The 19,934-nt window shown below is 36.4% G+C and overlaps 1 protein-coding gene and 1 long non-coding RNA gene across 2 annotated transcripts in view; one reads left to right on the top strand and one right to left on the bottom strand.

Moving 5' to 3' along the window:
- Positions 10,881-16,190, bottom strand: LOC110269485. Its single transcript, XR_002358319.1, has 3 exons — positions 16,116-16,190; positions 15,853-15,999; positions 10,881-11,026 (listed from the first exon to the last, which is right to left on the bottom strand). It is a non-coding gene; the product is annotated as an uncharacterized LOC110269485 (long non-coding RNA).
- Positions 18,205-19,934, top strand: part of LOC107629168 (light-harvesting complex-like protein 3 isotype 2, chloroplastic) — a 3,357-nt gene continuing 1,627 nt past the window's right edge. Inside the window, exon 1 of the mRNA XM_016331885.1 lies at positions 18,205-18,656. Within this exon, the coding sequence (XP_016187371.1) occupies positions 18,239-18,656 (418 nt within the window). The 5' untranslated portion in view covers positions 18,205-18,238. The remainder of the gene's footprint in view (positions 18,657-19,934) is intronic.

Genomic DNA, 19,934 nt, shown 5'->3' with positions numbered 1-19,934 from the left:
GATCCACCTCTATTCCCTTGTTTAAAATTTTATGCCCAAGGACAATCCCTTCAGTCACCATAAAGTGACATTTTTCCCAGTTCATCCAAAAAGCAGTAATATTCATGACCTACTAGTCTCTCTAGCATCTGGTCTATGAATGGTAAAGGAAAATGATCCTTCCTGGTGGCTGTATTGAGCCTTCTGTAGTCAATACACATACGCCACCCTGTAACTGTTCTTGTAGGAACCAGTTCATTCTTTTCATTATGAACCACTGTCATTCCTCCCTTCTTAGGGACAACATGGACAGGGCTCATCCAGGGGCTATCAGAAATAGGATAGATAATCCCAGCCTCTAGTAACTTAGTAACCTCTTTCTGCACCACCTCCTTCATGGCGGGATTTAGCCGCCTCTGTCGTTGAACCACTGGCTTAGTATCATCCTCCAATAGGATCATGTGCATGCATCTGGCTGGGCTAATGCCCTTAAGATCACTTATGAACCACCCAAGAGCTGTCTTGTGTGTTATTAGCACCTGAATTAGTTCTTTCTCTTCATGTGGCTCTAAAGCAGAGCTTATGATTACAGAAAAAGTGTCACCTTCTCCCAGAAATGCATATTTCAGGGATGGTGGTAGTGGTTTGAGCTCGGATTTAGGAGGTTTCTCCTCTTCCTGAGGAGTTTTTAGAGGTCATGGTATCATAAAGCTCCCGGGATCTTTAAGCTTTTCTGGGAAGCTTTTCAGAATGACTGCACTGCATTCTTCAGTGAGGAGAACTCTTTCAGTTTCTCTCCAATCCTTCTTATGACTCAAGATATCTTTCATGAACTTGGCATAAGAGGGTATTTGCTCAAGTGCCTCTGCAAACGGAATCTTTATTTCAAGAGTCCTGAGATAGTCTGCAAAGCGGGCAAATTGCTTATCCTGCTCCTCTTTGCGGAGTTTTTTAGGATAAGGCATCTTGGCTTTGTATTCCTCAACCTTAGTTGCTGCAGGTTTATTTCCTACAGAGGTAGGTTGAGAAGCCTTCTTGAGGGATTTATTATCAGCACTTGCAGGTGTCTGATCCCTCACTGGCATTTGAAAGCCAGTGTTGGAAGCTGGAGTGGCGTTGGACGCCAACTCCTTACTTGTTCCTGGCGTTTGAACGCCAGAACTGAGCTTCCATTGGGCGTTTGACACCAACTCCTTGCCTGTTTCTAGCGTTTGAACGCCAGAGTTATTCCTCTCTGGGCTCTTACTGTCCTCAGAGGGATTTTGGATAGCCGGTTGTTCATTTCTTGGCTTCCTGCTGCCTTGAAGTGAGGTATTTAATGTTTTTCCACTTCTTAATTGAACTGCTTGGCACTCTTCTGTTATTTGTTTTGATAACTGCTGTTCTGTTTGCTTCAAATGTACTTCCATATTCAGATTAGCCATTCTTGTGTCTTGTAGTATCTCCTTGAATTCGGCCAGCTGTTTTGTTAAAAAGTCTAATTGCTGATTGAATTCTATAATTTGTTCTGCATGACTGAGTTCAGCAGTTACTGTTTTAGCCTCTTCTTTCATGGAAGATTCACTGCTTAGGTACAGATGCTGATTTCTGGCAACTATATCAATGAGCTCTTGAGCTTCTTCAATTATTTTTCTCATATGTATAGATCCACCAGCTGAGTGGTCTAGAGAAATCTAAGCTTTCTCTGTAAGCCCATAATAGAAGATGTCTAACTGCACCCATTCTGAAAACATTTCAGAGGGGCATTTTCTTAGCATCTCTCTGTATCTCCCTCAGGCATCATAAAGAGATTCATTATCTCCTTGTTTAAAGCCTTGGATGTCCAGCCTTAGCTGTGTCATCCATTTTGGAGGGAAGTATTGATTCAGGAATTTTTCTGTCAGCTGTTTCCATGTCCTTATGCTAGCTTTAGGTTGGTTATTTAACCACCTCTTAGCTTGATCTTTTACAGCAAATGGAAACAGTAATAATCTGTAGACATCCTGATCTACTTTCTTATCATGTACTGTGTCAGCAATTTGTAAAAACTATGCCAGAAACTCTGTAGGTTCTTCCTGTGGAAGACCGGAATACTGGCAACTCTGCTGCACCATGATAATGAGCTGAGGATTCAACTCAAAGCTACTGACTCCGATGGAGGGTATACAGATACTACTCCCATATGAAGCAGTAGTAGGGTTAGCATATGACCCCAGAGTCCTTCTGGACTGTTCATTTCCACTTATGTCCATGATGAAAAGAGGGAGATGATGCGGATTGCAAATTAATTTTTTTTTTTGAAAATTGAAATTAAAATAAAATAAATGAAAAATTGAGTATAATTTCGAAAATTAGAAGAAAAAGAAATAAAAAAATTGAAAACTAAATTAATTAATTAAAAAGATGTGGGTGAGGATTTTCGAAAAATGAAGAGAAAGAAAGTAGTTAGGAAGTTTTGAAATTTAAATTTTAAATTTGAAAATTAAATTTCGAATTTTAAATTTTTGAAATTTAAAATTCGAATTTTGAAATTTGAAAATTTGAATTTTGAATTTTGAAAAAGTCAACAATATAAGATAAGAATTTGAAAGAGATTTCAATTTTGAAAAGATTTAATTTTTAAGTTTGAAAATTAAATTTTGAAAATTAAATTTTGAAATTTGAAATTTTGAAATTTGAAATTTGAAATTTGAATATTAAATTTTTAATTTGGAATAAGATAAGATAAGATTTTGAAAAAGATATGATTTTTGAAATTTTAAAACTAAGATAAGATGAAACAAAAAGTTTTAAAATAAAAATCTGAATTTTTAATGGAAAATTTCGAAAATTACTTAAAATAAAGAGAAAAGATATTTTTGAATTTAATGATGAAATAGAAAAACACACAAAAGACACAAGACTTAAAATTTTTAGATCTAATGCTCCTTGTTTTCGAAAATTTTAGAGGGAGAACACTAAGGAACACCAAACTTAAAAATTTTAAGATCTAAACACAAAGAAGACTCAAGAACACTTTGAAGATTCACAAGAACAACAAGAACAACAGAAAGAACACCAAACTTAAAATTTTTAGAAAACTTCAATAAAATTTTTGAAAATTATAAAAAGATTAACAAGAAAACACCAAACTTAAAGTTTGGCACAAGATTCAATCAAAGAAAAATTATTTTTGAAAAAGATTTTAAAAAGAAGATACCCAATCACCAAGAACATCAACCAACGCTCTAGCCAATTGAGCAGTAAATGTAACACTTGTTTTAAAGAGGTATTTTTAATAACTAAAAATAATTTTTTTGAAAACTAATGTTTTAAGAAAGCACAAGTAAAACAAGAAAAGACACAGAACAAGAAAAACCAAAGATCAAACAATAAAAATAAACAAGAACAACTTGAAGATCAAGGAAGAATAAAGAACACAAATTCGAAAATTTAAGAGAAAAAGATAAGAATGCAGTTGACACCAAACTTAAAACATAACATTAAACTCACAAAAAAAATTAAAATTTAATAAAGAAAAATAATATTTTTGAAGAATTTTTTTTCTGAAAATAAATTAAAGGACTCAGATTTGATGACTCTATAGCAACAAAATAAATTATTCCTAATCTAAGCAACAAAATAAACCTTTAGTTGTTCAAACTCAAACAATCCCCAGCAACGGCGCCAAAAACTTGGTGCATGAATTGTGAATCACACTTTTCACAATTCGTACCACTAACCAGCAAGTGCAATGGGTCATCCAAGTAATACCTTATGTGAGTAAGGGTCGAATCCCACGGAGATTGTTGGTTTGAAGCAATCTCTGGTTATCTTGTAAATCTCAGTTAGGAGGTCAATTATAATTATCAGTTGACTTGCAAATGAACAAGGGAACATAAAATAAATACTTGGTATGCAGTAATGGAGAATATGTTGGAGTTTTGGAGATGCTTTGTCTTCTGAATCTCTGCTTTCTCCCTGTCTTCTTCTTCACGCACGCAAGGTTCCTCCTATGGCAAGCTGTGTGTTGGTGGATCACCGTTGTCAATGGCTACCATCCGTCCTCTCAGTGAAAAAGGTCCAGGTGCGCTGTCACCGCACGGCTAATCATCTGTCGATTCTTGATCATGTCAGAATAGGATCCATTGATCCTTTTGCGTTTGTCACTACGCCCAACACTCGCAAGTTTGAAGCTCATCACAGTCATTCAATCCCTGAATCCTACTTGGAATACCACAGATAAGGTTTAGACTTTCCGGATTCTCAAGAATGCTGCCAATGGATTCTAGCCTATACCACGAAGATTCTGATTAAGGAATCCAAGAGATATTCATTCAATCGAAAGTAGAATGAATATATCAAAGAACACCAAGTAACAATAATCACAAAATTATTAATAATAATAAATATTATACAAAAGAATTAAAAGCAAACTCAGATACAATTCCTATCCCTCTGTGTAAAATAAAATCTTAAACAACAAAGGCAAGGGAATTCTATGAAAACAACTCAACTCAAAAACTTAACTCATAAATAAGTCTAATAATCGCCCGCAGCTTCAAACTGAGTCCTCGAATCTATGTCACTGAAAGGGGGAGATTTTGGGGTGACAACAAACCACATGTTCTCGGTAGGGAATGGAAATGCCGTAAAAGTAATGAATATAATGCAAATAATTAATGTACTCAATAAAACTATTTTGTTAAACCTTTGGAAATACTTTTTATTTTTACTTTATATAATTAATTACCTTCTTTAAATTTCCAAACTTAAAACAAATCTCAATTACAACCTCAGTTCTCAGTCACCTCAATACACAAACTAATAGCACAAGAAACAGATCAACACACAAACAAATAGCAATAAGACAAACAAAACAATCACAAAGAAACAAGATAAGCAAACAAATCAAATGCAAATGCGCAAACAAGGATGATGCATGTCTAGTCCTATCGCAGGTAATGAGCTCATTTGTCAATTTCGACCCGCACCCGACGCAATCCGACTGCAAGTCAGATAAGGCATTCCAGTGGCATAACCTCTGCAAGTTTTTACTTCTTGCAGGCGCTGATTCTCCAGTTGAAGTATGTTAAACATGACTTCTACAAGCACTTGCAAGCGCTGATTCTCTAGCTAAAGCATGTGACCCTTTCTCCTGGAAGCCATTCCATACACACTGGTATCCCGGCACAATCATTCACACATAAGCCCATGGCTTAACATTTTCACATCAGTATCTTAACTATTTACTTTTTGTCACCCTCTCGTGACCTTTTAGTCATTCCATAATCACACGTGCCGTGTTTTCTTATTCCTTTCTTTCTTATTCTTAACAAACCGAATTCATTTCATAACTTAAAACAAAATCTCTCCTCAAAAGATTGAATTTAAAAAATTATACTTTTCTTAACAAATCAAATTCAAAATAGAATAAATCTTTTCCTAACTAAATAAGTCTCAAATTATTTAATTTCCTAAAACCAAATCTTTTAAAATAGCATTTCAAATAGAGTCCCAAATTTTATAAAAATCTGGCAACCCTTCGCCTAAAACTCGAGCTTAGCCACCCTTACAGGTTCCCTCTTTCTCAACAATTATCAAACAGACATTTCTCAATCAATCAGACATTCATAATTTAACAAATCAATCATACTCCATAATTCCCATATAATCTATCAATCCAACTCCAATCTCATCAATTCATAATTACTTTCCGCATATTATAGAATCCTTTCCAAAATTCAATTTAATCAACTAGTAATCCCAGAAATCAACCTTCCATAGTTCTAGTTATTTTAAACTCACTTACTCTATAGCAAAGTTACTATTTTGTTTTAAAAGTCAAATTTCAAGAAAATAATTCAATAATTTAACTTCAATCTTTTAACAGTTCTCAAACTTAATTCTAATTATTCATGAATCAACATTAACAACCATTAAAACCAAATCCAACCAGTCACAAGTCAATTTCATCAATTAACCACTCACAACAACAAAACTAGTCACATGAGACATTTATGAATTATTTGCACTTATTCACCAAACTTCAATGGCATTCATAGAATTAAACGATTAATTTTAAAAAAAAAATCTCCTACCTTGATTGGTTGGAATTGTAGAATTTAAATGCAATAATACCTTTTTTATCATTAATTCTCAGCAGCGGCAGCAACCCCCAATGTAGCTGGAGCAGTGGCAGTAGCATCGATTCCAAACACGCCTGTAGCAGTCATGACCTCAACCGTTCTAGCTGAACTCAACGATACTAAAATAAAAATATCAACTATTGAAATTAAGATAAAAACATAACAGAGAAACAGGGTGTTAAACAGAGCATGAATGGAAGCATTACAAGGTTACGAAGGGGGGTTTGGTGTCAGAACAAAGAGGAGGACGCAGCAACTTGCCATCTCGAATGACAAGCTTCAGCTGTGACAATTCCAATAAATACAATAGAGCCAGGAATATCAGAAGCAAACTAAGGGTTGTTCCAAAGCAAATAAAGTTCAAAGGTGGTGATTATGGTAGCTAGGGTGCATCTGACTCACCATTCATGATAGCAGCACCTAGAAACTCTGGCGACAGCGGCGGTAAGAGCGGCACCAGGAACCTTCGTTACCTTATTCGTCTTTCCACACAGTAGCGGCTCTCCCTATTGGTGGCTTGTATAGCAGCTGTAACCGCTGGGGTTTCGCCCGGCAATGGCTCCTCCGACGGCGACGGCTAGGGTTCCGGCAACGGCGATAGGCAGTGACGGCGAGCTTCATCCATGACGAGGAACAGCAGAACAGCGGCGTTCTTCTCCCCTTCTCCCTGGCCGTTCGCGTCTCTTCCCTTCGAAGCCCATGCCCACAGTCGCGACGGTGACAGTTCCCTCGACGGCGACCAGACCCGACGGAGCTAACAACAGCAAGGCCGTTCAATGGTGATGGAGGCACGACGAAGGCACTGCGGCGCTACCCTTCGTGCACGAGCTCTCCCTTTCCTCGCGTTCGTCTTCTCCTCTGGTACGCGATGACAGCAGCGGCTCGATGGAACGGTGGCGACGGTTCCACGGCGGTGACCTAGCTGCGACGCAGCGCTGATTCTTCTCGGCTCGTTGGGGTTTTAGTCCCGCATCTCCCCTCTCTCGTCTGGACTTGACGGCCACGACAACCCAACCATGGAGGTGACGGGTCGGCGGCGCTCGTTGGATGGCGATGCATGCGATGGCTGTAGCAGAGCGTGATGATCGGCGGTGGAGCAGGCTCGGCGGCAACAGGCAGTGATGCCTCCTTCCTCTCTTCTCTCTTCTTCCCCGTTCTCTCTTTCCCCTTTCTTTTTTCCCTCTTATTTCTCTGATTCACAGTGTGTGTTTTGTGTTGTTGTTTGTGAGCTATGTGTTTATGTGTATATCTGGAAGAGGGAATAGCGGTGGTAAGTGAACGTGGCTTTCAAAGGGATGAACGAGTGTGGAGAGGGGTTACATGTGTGATTTGGGTGAGAGGGGTTAGTTAGTAAAATTAGTTATAAAAATAGGGCACATCTAATAAACACAAAATTGTTGTGCTTATTTTAGATATCTATTATATTTATTATATATTACTAATTTTACAATCAAAATGTGCTACATATCACTTTTTCATTGTAATTGAAATCAAATATTTTCCTTCAAACTTAAGAATTTTTTCCCTCCTCCTTCTAATTTTGCAACCAAAATGTGCCACATGTCACTCCCCCATTGTAATTGAAATCAAATATTTCCTTCCGAAATTAAAGAATTCTTCCCTCATTCCTACTAAGTTTACAATCAAAATGTGCCACATATCACTCTCTCATTGCAATTGAAATTAAATCTTTTTCTCCAAAATTAAAGAGTTCTCCCCTTCTCCCTCTTCCTTTCTCTATCTCTCACATTCCTTCAACCACTCTATCTCTTTTATGAATTTGGATCGTCTAAATTTTGAATTTTTACTTTAGAATATAAAGTGTAATCCCTCATCTTTGAATGGTTTCTCTCTCGTATTTTCTCTTAGTCCCACCTATGAAATAAATGGTGAGAGATCACATCTTACCCTCTAAAGTGAAATTCAAAAATTTAGAGGATCCAAATCTCTCTTTTATATATCATTATCAATGACTAATTATGAATTTGACAATCAAAATGTATAACATGACATTCTTTAATTGCATTAAAATTAAAATTGAAATAGGTTTAATTACTCTGCAGGTCTCTATAGTTTCACCGAATTTTCAATTAGGTCCTTAGACTTTTTTTCTTTTCAATTAGGTCCTGTACGTTTTTTTTTTTCAATTAAGTCCCAGTTAACGTTAAATGTTAAAAAAATATTAGTAAATTATGAAATTACTTGTATACCCTGAGTTGAAAAAAAATACAAGGAAATTATAAATATTCAATGAAATATATTCCTATAATTCCTATTTAATGATTTTACGACATGAAAGATATTCCTATAGTTCTTTTTATTTTGTCACTATCATTCTTTTGCTTATTTATATACAAATTGTACCAAAAATACCTTTTTTTTACTTTCAAAATACCTTATCTTAAGAACACATAACAAAAAGGAAGGGATAAAATGAAACATAAATAGTAGTAATCAATATATGTAAAATTCAGTTTCCATCATTCAAGTATTCATTATGATCATGTAACATTTTACATTTGTGTGGATTTATGGAATATAGTTTGTGTCTTTATCATATCATGATACACCATAGAAAATCACAAGACTCTGTAATTTGTATTATTGAAATTTAAAATCTAAAAACGAAAACCATAGAAAACGTAGTTTTTAGTGTAATACAGATAATATAGAAATCAGTTCCTGTGTTGCAGCCTCCCACACTCTGAACTAGTATAAGATTAACAATAACATTGATAATGGCCAATTTCCAAGCAAAGAAAGATTCTGAAAGAGCATACTTGAGTTCATCAGGTGTCTCAACAAGATAGTCATTTTCACCAAATACTTCAATCAAAGCATAGTAACCTGCTTTCGAAACAAAAGAAGTTGGAGTAAAATCATCTTTCTGAGATCCATTCATCTCTTTGGGATTCTTTGGGCACTTCCATATACACCTCCATATACCATCACTAAAAATAAGAAATGCATAACTATATTTAACACATTTCTATTCGCACTTTCGCAGCTTTTACATACAACACCTATATAACATATAATCTCAGATATACAGCATTTCAATCAATCATGGATGTATTGAAACCATTATGATAAAAAAAATAATGAATAATCTTACCTCAATGAAGTTAACAATGGCATTCAAGTTAGATCTCAGAGCTGACAGCGCTTCTAAAACCATTATATTGTACCTGGGGAGAAAATAAACAAAAGCAACCAAGTCTCGAAACAATTCAAAAGTAATAAAATATCTTTTTATCTTATTGAGGAATACAACAGTTTTAATCACAACTACAATCCTAATCCACATCATTTAATTGCAATAATCCATATAGAATTAGTGACATTAATTCGCATACCCAGGAGGATTCTTGGCATCTTCATTATTTTGAGATGAATCACCAACAGCAACAGAAAGATCAGGTTGATGAATCATAGTGGTGACAAGAGTAGCATCTTCCCTAAAAACAACAATGGTATTACCAGCAGCAACTAGGGTAGCACCAGCAGGAGAATTACCACAAAAGAACAAAAACTAAAAACCTTGAATCGTTGATTCAGTTTTCTCACGCTCAAATTTCACCATTTATCCAGAAAACAGAATACACGAAGGAGAATTAGGCACATTGCAGTGAAATTTAAAACCTTAAAGGCGCAAAATTGTAAAGGCTACTTAAGAGAATTTTGTAACGTGAAGTGAAAAAGGATGCGAATTGGGGATCTTTGAGAATGTTCTTCCACTCCCCTTCCCCCAAATATTCTAGCCCATGCCCTATATCATGAAACTTGCGACCATGATATATGTCTATGGTAAAATATGAATCCCATCACTACATTAAAAAAAAAGAGAAACAGAATCCTAATAAAACAGCATCATCACAGCAACAACAATCAACAATCAAGAATAAACCAAATTCATCATCAGCAAAATTAATTTATATGTCACTTTACTAATTAACAAAATCCATGTACATAAATATTCATATTGTAAAACCTAAATAAACCATTATATCAAAACAATCCAAAAATTAATTCAATAAATAGATACTCACTAATGTCATATTTTTAAAAAAATAAAATTGGCATAAACATCAAGTTTTAAATAAAACAAAACAAGCATATACATGTACAAAATTTCTTACTCAAGTAACTATACATATTATATACATACAAATCATACAACTCCTATCCCTTTTACATAATATAATATTGATGGCAAGGGGTAAGTAAATAAAAACTAAATAGCATTATCGACTAAGCGGAACGCGATACAACCTTTCGTGAGCTTTTTCATCCGTCTCCTGAAAGGATAAAGCTATAGGGGGTGAGAACCTAACTACACGGTCTCACCACAGTGTTTCAGAATTGTCATAATAAGATATTTAAAAAGAAATCTATTTTTAAACTCAATGATTATTGCTCGTCCTTTGAATCTTTTAAAAATCAACAACTAGTCATCCAAAAACCCTTTTTGAAAATCAATATTTAAATATCTAGAAATCCAAAACCTTTCTTTTCTTATAAGAAAACATTAATCAGAAACCAACCACGCAATTAATCAACACAATCATCAATTCAGCACCAAAGCTCATTCTCAAAAGTAGCACACCAAGACAAACACAGGCAAAACAGACAAGGAAAGCACAGGTTTAGGTAGCAGTTACATCAAATAGTTCAGGTAGCATACAAATACATATGATGCATGCCTGTCCTATGGCTAATGAGCTCATCTGTCGGTTATACAGCCAACTCGACAAGTCCGGTTTACTAAACCCTTGGACTGTCCCCCGAGAGTTTATGCATAGCTTTTTCTCATATATATATCAAATCGCTCAATGGGGGTACCATTCTTGGAAATTTATAAGTGCCCAGTCACCCTTACATCATAGGGTCAACAGAGTATCGAGTCTCAACCTGAAGCAAGTGGTGGCAAGCGACTGCGTCTACCCAAGAAAACTCGTGTCTCAGATAATTCAAATTCATAAGCCATATGAATAATTCATTCAACATTCATCAACATCTAAGTCATTCTCAATGTCATCATCATTCATCAATCCATATCTCATTTCCAAATTCATTCAAAGATCATATTTCAAAGTCAATCATCATCATCCTTCTTTCCATTCCGTTCATCAACAATCCCAATTCAAAACATAATTCTTTCTTTGCTAAATAAATCAATCTTAAATTATATAATGTTTAAACCAAATCTCTTTTTAATAATTACTTCAAACGAAACTTTCAATTTTATAAAATTTCGGCAGCATCTCCTTTAAAACTCGGACTGTAAGAACCAGGATTTTTCACGTAAAACCATTTTAATAAAATAATTTTAGTGCCTGGGATAAATTCAAAATTTAGAAGTTTTAATTTGAAAATATAAAGGTGAAATTTGGTTTCAGTAAATTTTTCTGAGTCAGAAAAATGTATTTTCTGTGAAAGACCAAGAACCGGCAACCGAACCGGTCGAACCGGTTTAAGCCTGTCCGGTACTGTATTTTAAGAAAAATAATATTTTGAAGATTTATTTATTGTTTTGAAAGGGATAAAAATAATTTAGAATTGAAAATTGGACACTAATCTTAAATGTTTTGTCCCAAAGTGGGCCAAACGGGTTAAAAATGCTAACGGATTGGACCGGGCCCAAGACCCAACATACTCATTAATGAGCATTTCAGCTCATTTGATGCAAAAAGAGAGAGAGGGGCGCGGTTTAGAAGAAGAGAGGAGAAGAAGCCATTGTTACTATTCACCTCCTCCTTCAAAGTTCCATAACTTTTGATTCGGAGCTCCGTTTGATGAGCCGTTTGCAGCCACGCAAAACTCTCGACGAGTTCTTCCTTTCTATTTAAATAAATTTGGTAATATTTCTCTCTTAATGCTCCAGTTTCCAGCCCTAAGTTTCTGCATTTTTGGGGTTTGGTTTTTGAGGAGATTTTGTGGTTTTGCTTGTTAGGTGATCTCTAGTAGCGAATAATGGTTGGATTTTATCCCTAATCTTGTTGGGTAAGGTAAGGTTTCACTAAATTCTTGTGTTTAGTTATTTTGTGTATCTTAGATTTTGATTTTGGTGATATATGTGTTGTTAGTTTGAGCTTTGGTATTTGTTGGAGTTAGTTGAGGCTTTGGATCAAGCTTGGTGGCTTCATTTCGGTGTTTGGTACGTTTGAAAATCGGCCAAGGTATGATTTCAGTTTCCTTTATGTAATATGTAATGTTTTTGGAAATTTAGGCTAGTTGACCCCAAGATAGGATTGGATGTTATTGGCCTATGAATAATTATTTGTGAATTGGTATATTTGTTAGTTGTATTGGATTAGTGTGGTTGATGGTGATTGTTGGGAATTATGGGTATTGATGAGTATTTATGGTGATTAGTTATATTGGTGAATAATGAGGATTATGAGTATTTAAGGTAATAAGTTAATGTAAAATGTTTGTGGGGGTTTGGAATAAAGGGCATTGATGATTATGATGTGTGATGATAATTTTTGGATGGGTAATGCTAGGTAGACAAAAAAAGCAGCCGGAACTTTCTTTATTTAGCATTCATTAATTGTCGCGACAAGTAATGAATGCTAAATAAGGAAAGTTATGGCTGTTTTTGGCTAATACTTTTTGGTTACCAAACATTTTCCTTTTTGGATATTTAATCTTGTGATTGATGTTATGTTAAGGTTGGAGGATTATTGTTGATGTGTAATATTGCTTAGAGTTGTTGGTATTGTTGATGATTGATGATGAGTTGTGGAAATGGTATTGATGAATGAGGAGAATTAGGATTGTTTGTGATGATTTTTTATCATTGGAGAATAATGATTTTGATAGTGTGGAATAGTGTAAATGGGAGATTATGGATGGTTGAGGTTGAGGAATGAGTGGTAGGAGCTTTTGTGTTGTTTTGGTATTAAAATGGATTGTGAGTAGTTTGGTTTTGAAGTGAGGGTTTTGTTGAAAGTAAGTTTTTAAGGTTTTTGGTAAAAACAGATTTTTTGTGAACTTTGACAGATCATAACTTAAGCCTCAATTTTTCAAAATTGGTTGGGATTTAGTTTAAATTAAAGTTCATTGAAAACTCTTCAAATCGATATAAAGTTTGTACAATTTGGATTTTTCTGGAGGAAGTTATGATCATTCAAAGATTGGTGTCAAAATCTGAAATTCTGCAAAGTTGCAGAATTTTGTGATTTCTGGTATGTGCGCACGCACAGCCTTGTGCGCACGTACAACCCTACAAGATTTTAAACCTATGCGTACGCATAGGCAGGGATGGGCGTGCTGTTTGCAGCGCTAGCACAGCTTGTGCGCGCACACACCAATGAGAAATTGCAACCTGTGCGTACGCACAGCCCTGTGCGCACACACACGTTGGGAAGGTCAGTCTATTGGGGGCGCTAGTACAGCTTGTGCGAGTGAACAGACTTGTGAATTTTTGTACCTATGCATACGCACACTTTAAAAATCTTCCTGGGCGTGCGCACGCACACTCCTGTGCGTACGCACAAGCCCTGTTTCTCAAATTTAAAACTTGTTTTCAACTATTTGACCTTCCCAGCAAGCTTGTAAGCTTCTGTGACACCATTTTAAGACTCTTGGACTCAATTTTGGATATTGGAACATGGAAAAGGTCCTAGGAGGTTTAATTGGATTTTTCTTTGAAAAGTTAGCAAACGGAGGTTTAGGTTTCTGGTGTAGTGAGGATGAGTTGGTTGAGAGAGAAGGAAGAGTGGTGAATATGGTGATTGCTGATAACGAAATTGAGAAATTGATGAACTAAGGAGTTCGGAATGGAACTTATGAATTGATGATGGTTGTGATGAGTATGAGTGGAAGTGTACTATGAGCAGTGGCCTCTGAGATTGAATATGTGATTATGATACATTTTGTTATCTGTCGTAGGGGCTGTGACAATCTCCCACCTACGTTCGGATGTGAGAGTTGAAGCTGGGTTTCTCACTCATATTTCTCGCAACCAGAGGAAGGTGGTAAGGCACGCTCCCTTGGAATGTTTCCCTCTGAAAGGAGAAGGTGGTAAGGTACTCATCCCTCGGAATTATTCTTCCTGAAAATGCGATTTCTCTCTGATTGCAAGGTGGTAGGGCACTAACCCACGGAATCATGCGGCAACCAGAGGAAGGTGGTAGGGCACGCTCCCTCAGAATGTTTTCCTCTAAAAGGAGAAGGTGGTAGGGCACTCATCCCTCGGAATTATTCCTCCTTATGCGCAATAGAGAGACTAATCTAGGAGTTGTCAACCGGATTTTCTGTCGGGTTTGGCATTATAACCGACATGTGATATCACAGCAAATAGGACAGCCATTCATCATGTGCATCTTCTATATGTTTGCTTGCTTTGATTACTTGAGCTTGCCTAATTGTATAACATGCCTACTTGCTTCTTGAACTACTTGTTATATATGAATATTATCTGTGTTTTACTTGTTTGCATTAATTGTGATTGTCTGGTGCTGAGGAGGTTAGGTAGGTGGTGTCGATGGGATCACACGGAGGTTAGGTTGGCAGAGGCTATGGGGTACACAGCGGTGTGTTTGGTATTAGTTAGAATTCCCCTAAGTGTAGATAACCCGGTTTATGGTTTAAGTTCTTTATTTCTTTATTTTATCCTAAGCTTGAATATTCTGTAATTGAGGTGAAGTTCTAGGATTTTCTTTGGCGTCCTGGAACCTTACATCTTACATATTGGGCACTGTTACCATACTGAGAACCTCCGGTTCTCATTCCATACTTTGTTGTTGTTTTTCAGTGCAGGTCGTAATTCACTTCAGTGAGATTGCGGATATGGTGACAGAGCGGAGTATGGTTCCTCTTTGGTTTATTTTCATTTTACTTTGTTATAGTTACTCTCATATCTCTTTGTATATTTATCTTTATGGCCTTAAGGCTTACTTGAGAGATAAGTTGTATAAGCTGTTTTAACTCCAAAACTCTGTATTTTACTATTTGAAACTAGTCGGCTTAAACTCCGCAAGCTAGGCTAGTTCCCTATGAATAATATATTCTTATATCTATATATGTTCTATTCTTTTGCCTCTATACCTTGTATCTTATGCGTTTAGTTATCGTGTGCGAACGCTTCACGTATGTAATTCTGCATTATGCGACTTTGAGCTTTAATCTTTCATCGGACTTCTAGAATATATTATTCTTTCTATATATATGTATAAACCTTAGGATTGTCGTAACCTTTGATTAACCTTTATTTTACGGCTGGAGGGAAGACTTAGGGTAATTAGGGTGTTACACGGACTCTACCACCCTTTTCGGGTCCCATCCAAACATTTCTCAAATCCTTTCTCAACCATTTCCAAATTTCAATCATTTTTCAAAATTCAACCAGTTCTAGTATCAAATTATTTTCAAACCCAACCATTTCCAAAAATAAATCTTTTTCAAAATTAAACCAGCTCAAATGTTAAATCATTTATAAAATCAAACTAATTCAAAATTAAACCGCTTCCAAAATTAATTCATTTTCATATCTCAAATCATTTCCAAAGCCGATTCATTTATATTATCAAAATAACTTCAAAACCTAGAAAAACCACTTTTCATAATAATCAAGTAAATAACTTTTCAAATCAATTTCTTATCAACAATCGTATACCACTCAAGCAATCAAGCAACCAATAATTCAGTCTAGCAAACAACCACATCCACAAGACAAACATAATCATAGAAGTATATTTTTTGCATCAATATCTATTTATAACAACTCTGTAATATAAAATAAATTTAAAAAAATCCCTACCTTAATATTAAAACTCATAGAAATCGAAACTGCAGCAACCGGAACTGCAACAGTAGCAACAACATTAACTCCCCATTATAACGACAATGACCACAACACCAAGAAAAGTGGTGGATTCAAATCGATTGGAGCGCAACGAGAATGGTACTGGAAATTCAAAGTTAAAGCAAAAGCTCATAATCAGAACAACAGAACAAAATAGAAGCAAGGCAAATTAAAGAAAGGAAAAGCCAAAAACCAGATTGGTACCAAGGTAGTATTACCAGCGGATCTGAGCAGTTCCGGAAGTGTTTCTCCGGCAACGGCGAGCTCTGGTGAAGGCTGAACAGATGTCAGAACCCTAAGACATTAACGTCGCGTAAAACTCAATCATCTATAACAGAACAGCAACAAAGAGGAGTTTTCAGAGTAAAAAGACTTACTGGACCACTAGGAAGAAAGAACAAGGACAGTAGCACCTCCAGCGGTGCTTCCCGGTGACCATGCACGGCGGCTACAACCACGGCAGCGGCTGGAAGAACGGCGGCCATGGAAGCAGCAGCAGCGGAGTCCCATCGCGTTTTCTCCCTCTCCGCGATTTCTTCCTCTCTCCTCGAAGCTCGACGGCGGCAACACCTTGAGGCGATGACGACAGATCCGGCGGCTCGGTGGCAGCGTATTCTTTCTGTTCGCGAACCTCCATGGACGGTGGCTCGGTGGCGGCGACTTATTCCTGAGCTCCCTCACGCGGCTCGCTCCCTCTCTCTCAATTGACGCTCTCTCTCTCCGGCGATGGTGGCGCCGCGGCAGCACGCAGCACGTCCCATCCTCCTTACCCGATCTCCCTTCTCCCTCGGACCCCCCTTTACCTCTCCTTTCTTCCCTGCTTCTGATTTCTCCCCTTCTTTTCTTTCTTTCTTCGATGGGTGAGGGATTTTTAGGGGTGAATGGCGGCTGTTAGGGTTAAATTAGGGTTAGGATTTTAATTTGAAAATTTTTGGGTAGTTTAGTAATTTTAATAAAATTAAGGGTAATAGAATAATTGAAAACCTATTTTAATCCAACACTAATATTTATTAAAAATACTATTTAATTATTAATTTACAAATTATTCTCAAATAAATAATTCTAATTCGATAATTATAGATAATATAATTAATTTTTTTATTCATAAAAATTAAAGTATTAATTTCTAAAATCACAATTATTTAAATCAAATCATATAAATTCTTATTATTTTACGATTCCTAAACTTTATAATTTAAATATGAAAATTACTCAATAATTATAAAATTAGATAAAATTTCTAATTTAATTATCAAAACTTAATTTAGTTAGCTTTAATAAAATAATTGCCGAAATTAAAATCTTTAATGAATAAATAAATTAAAATTAGCTCATAATAAGATTTTTCGAAAATTCTGGGTCTTACAGTTCGAGTACAGGGAGATCAAGCAGAGGCACAACACGAGGACGGGAGGCCAGGTGCTACGAGTCTCGGCTCCATGCGGCGCAGCGACGTCAGGCGAGGCGAAGCACCGCGAGGGACGGCGATGGCTTGGACGGGTAAACGGCGCAGAAGACCTCCGAACAGAACAAAGCAGAGCAGACCAGCGCAGAGAAGGAGGCGACGGATAGCAGACCACCAAGCGTCCGTTGCAGATGACGCCAAAGATGGATGACAACGACAGACCGACGTAGGAGACGGCAGTGGACGCGATCTCTAGAGAACAACTTAGGGTGTTTTTTTTTCCTTTGGGATAAAATGCAAGGGGTGCTTTTGGTATTTTGAAAAAATTAATGTTTGTTCAGCTAGCTACTCCAATCAAATGACAAGAATATTCATTTTTTACCAAGAATATTCTATTATCTTAAATGTTATTCTTACGGCAGGGACTTAATTGGAAAAAAAATTAACCTTATAGGGACCCAATTAAAAAGAAAAAAAGTATAGGGACCTAATTAAAAATTTGGTGAAACTATAAGGACCTGCAGAGTAATTAAACCATTGAAATATACCTATATTATTATGTATCATATATTACTATCTAATTTAATAACCAAATGTGTCACATGACACTTTCTTATTAAAATTGAGAGAAAATATTTTTCTTCAAAATTAATAAACTACTTTATATTTCCGCTGTTACGGTAAAAAATAGTAGTATCCGGGTAATCAAGCTTGACTTGTGTGCTTTAATGTTTGCTTTAATGTTTAAACTTAGTTAAAGTCCAAAGTTCTTATTTACATGGTGTATAAAACTGTAATCAAGAGACGCTAAAGAGAAACACATGATTGGATCATTGGATGGGGAGTTGATCCAAAACCAAGAAAACGACAAACAACTTGAGCATCCACCATTGTTTATAACATCTTAGAGATGGTGACCCTACACAAACACAACCAATGCAATTGCAGGCCATGGCCACAACCATGGCATCTTTTTCTCCTCCATCACGCTTCACAGCCACACCTTCTTCCTCACAACACTCCAAACCCCATCTTCTCAATGCCTTCCTCCCTCTCCGGCCCAGGCCCAGGCCCAAGAACACTCCTTTGTTGCTCTTCTCTCCCTTGAAGGCTGCTTCTGACAATGGGGTTGGAACTGCAGTGGAACTACCGCCGCCGACGGAGCAGCAGGCTGTGCCGGAGTCTCCTCCACCGGCGGCGGTAGGAACAAATGGGTCCGTTGGTGGTGCGGTGGCTGAGGAAGTGAAGTCTGTTGTGAGTGGTTTTGTGGACCCCAGATGGGTTGGAGGGACGTGGGACTTGAAGCAGTTTCAGAAAAATGGCAATACCGATTGGGATGCTGTTATCGATGCTGGTAACCTTACCAATTTTCCATTTCTTCTTAAATAATTTAGCTTCTTACTTCTCTCTCTTGTGAGTTGTGAAAACAGGACTATGCAATTGAAAATTTGAGAATGTTTCTTTCTTTTAGGGTGAAGAATGATTAATATCCGTTGTCAATTCTTCAAAAGCATAGCAGCTGGTGTTATCCTTATCTGTTAAGATATATCAATAGATGGTTAATGAAAAAAAAAAGGGTTTATCTTAGGGTCCTATTTGAATTTGATGGAAGATAAGAATAAGAGAATAGAGCAATATGTAGTTTAGGCTATGTTTGGATTGACGGTAGATAAATTAAGGATTCAACAATAGAAGGTTTAAGGTGAAAACTAAGGTGAAGTCAACTTCGCGTAAAGTTGATAGATGAGAGCCGGTAGATGAAAATTTAGTCAAATCAGTCAAATCATTTAAAGGCTCTCAACTATTAACTTCACGTGAAGTTGACTGCACCTTAGTTTTTACCTTATATTAAAAAAAACACTAAAAAGCTGAAAGAAAGTGAGAGTTTAAAATTCTCCCTTTCCATTTGGTTGCTCTTGAAAGGGCATGGTGTTCGTTCCTATGACCTTCCCCCTCTTTAATGAAGCGATTTTAAGCAACATTCTCTTCAATAACACGATGGTGCGCAACGTTGCAAATTCCATTGATATATGAAGTGTCTTTGTGCTTTGGATTTTTTTTTCTTACAGAATTTCAGCTAATGATAGGGTGTGCATGGTTTCCTTTTCTTTTCGGTTCTTGAGCTATTGACTTGTATGATTATATCATCCATACAGAGAGTCCTTTGGCTGAAAAATAATTGGGATTTCAGAGGTATCCTATTTGTGACCTGTTTATAATGGTTGTTTTTCCCCCCTTAATTTATAGTAAATTTCTACCTTTTTATTAAAATCAAGCCTCTTTTATACAACAAACATGATTTTAAGTTTACGGTACTCATAAACGTCCATTGGAATCACCCTGGAGTTGAAGCATTCCTTCAAAATAGTAGTGGCAGATCCTCCTTACTTGGTGAGAGTTAAATTGATTGCTGAAATATTATTTGCTGAAAAATGAATGAGGATCCATTGTGCATATATATATATATAGTACAAGTTATTTCAGTTTTGAAAACCTTGAGCTGGTTGATGATCTTATTGAGCACATGGGGCTGATTTAATCTTTCTAACAAGTCACAATAGGTAAAATAAAGTTAGAATGCAAGGTTAGAGTGAGTGAAAAGCTAGGAATCAATTTTTGACCTCTCAAAACC

The sequence above is a fragment of the Arachis ipaensis genome, chromosome B01 (genome assembly GCF_000816755.2).
Source record: "Arachis ipaensis cultivar K30076 chromosome B01, Araip1.1, whole genome shotgun sequence".
In the NCBI taxonomy this organism is placed as follows: Eukaryota; Viridiplantae; Streptophyta; class Magnoliopsida; order Fabales; family Fabaceae; genus Arachis; species Arachis ipaensis.
The sequence above is the reverse complement of the archived record's forward strand: the minus strand, read 5'-3'. Positions and strand labels throughout refer to the sequence as shown.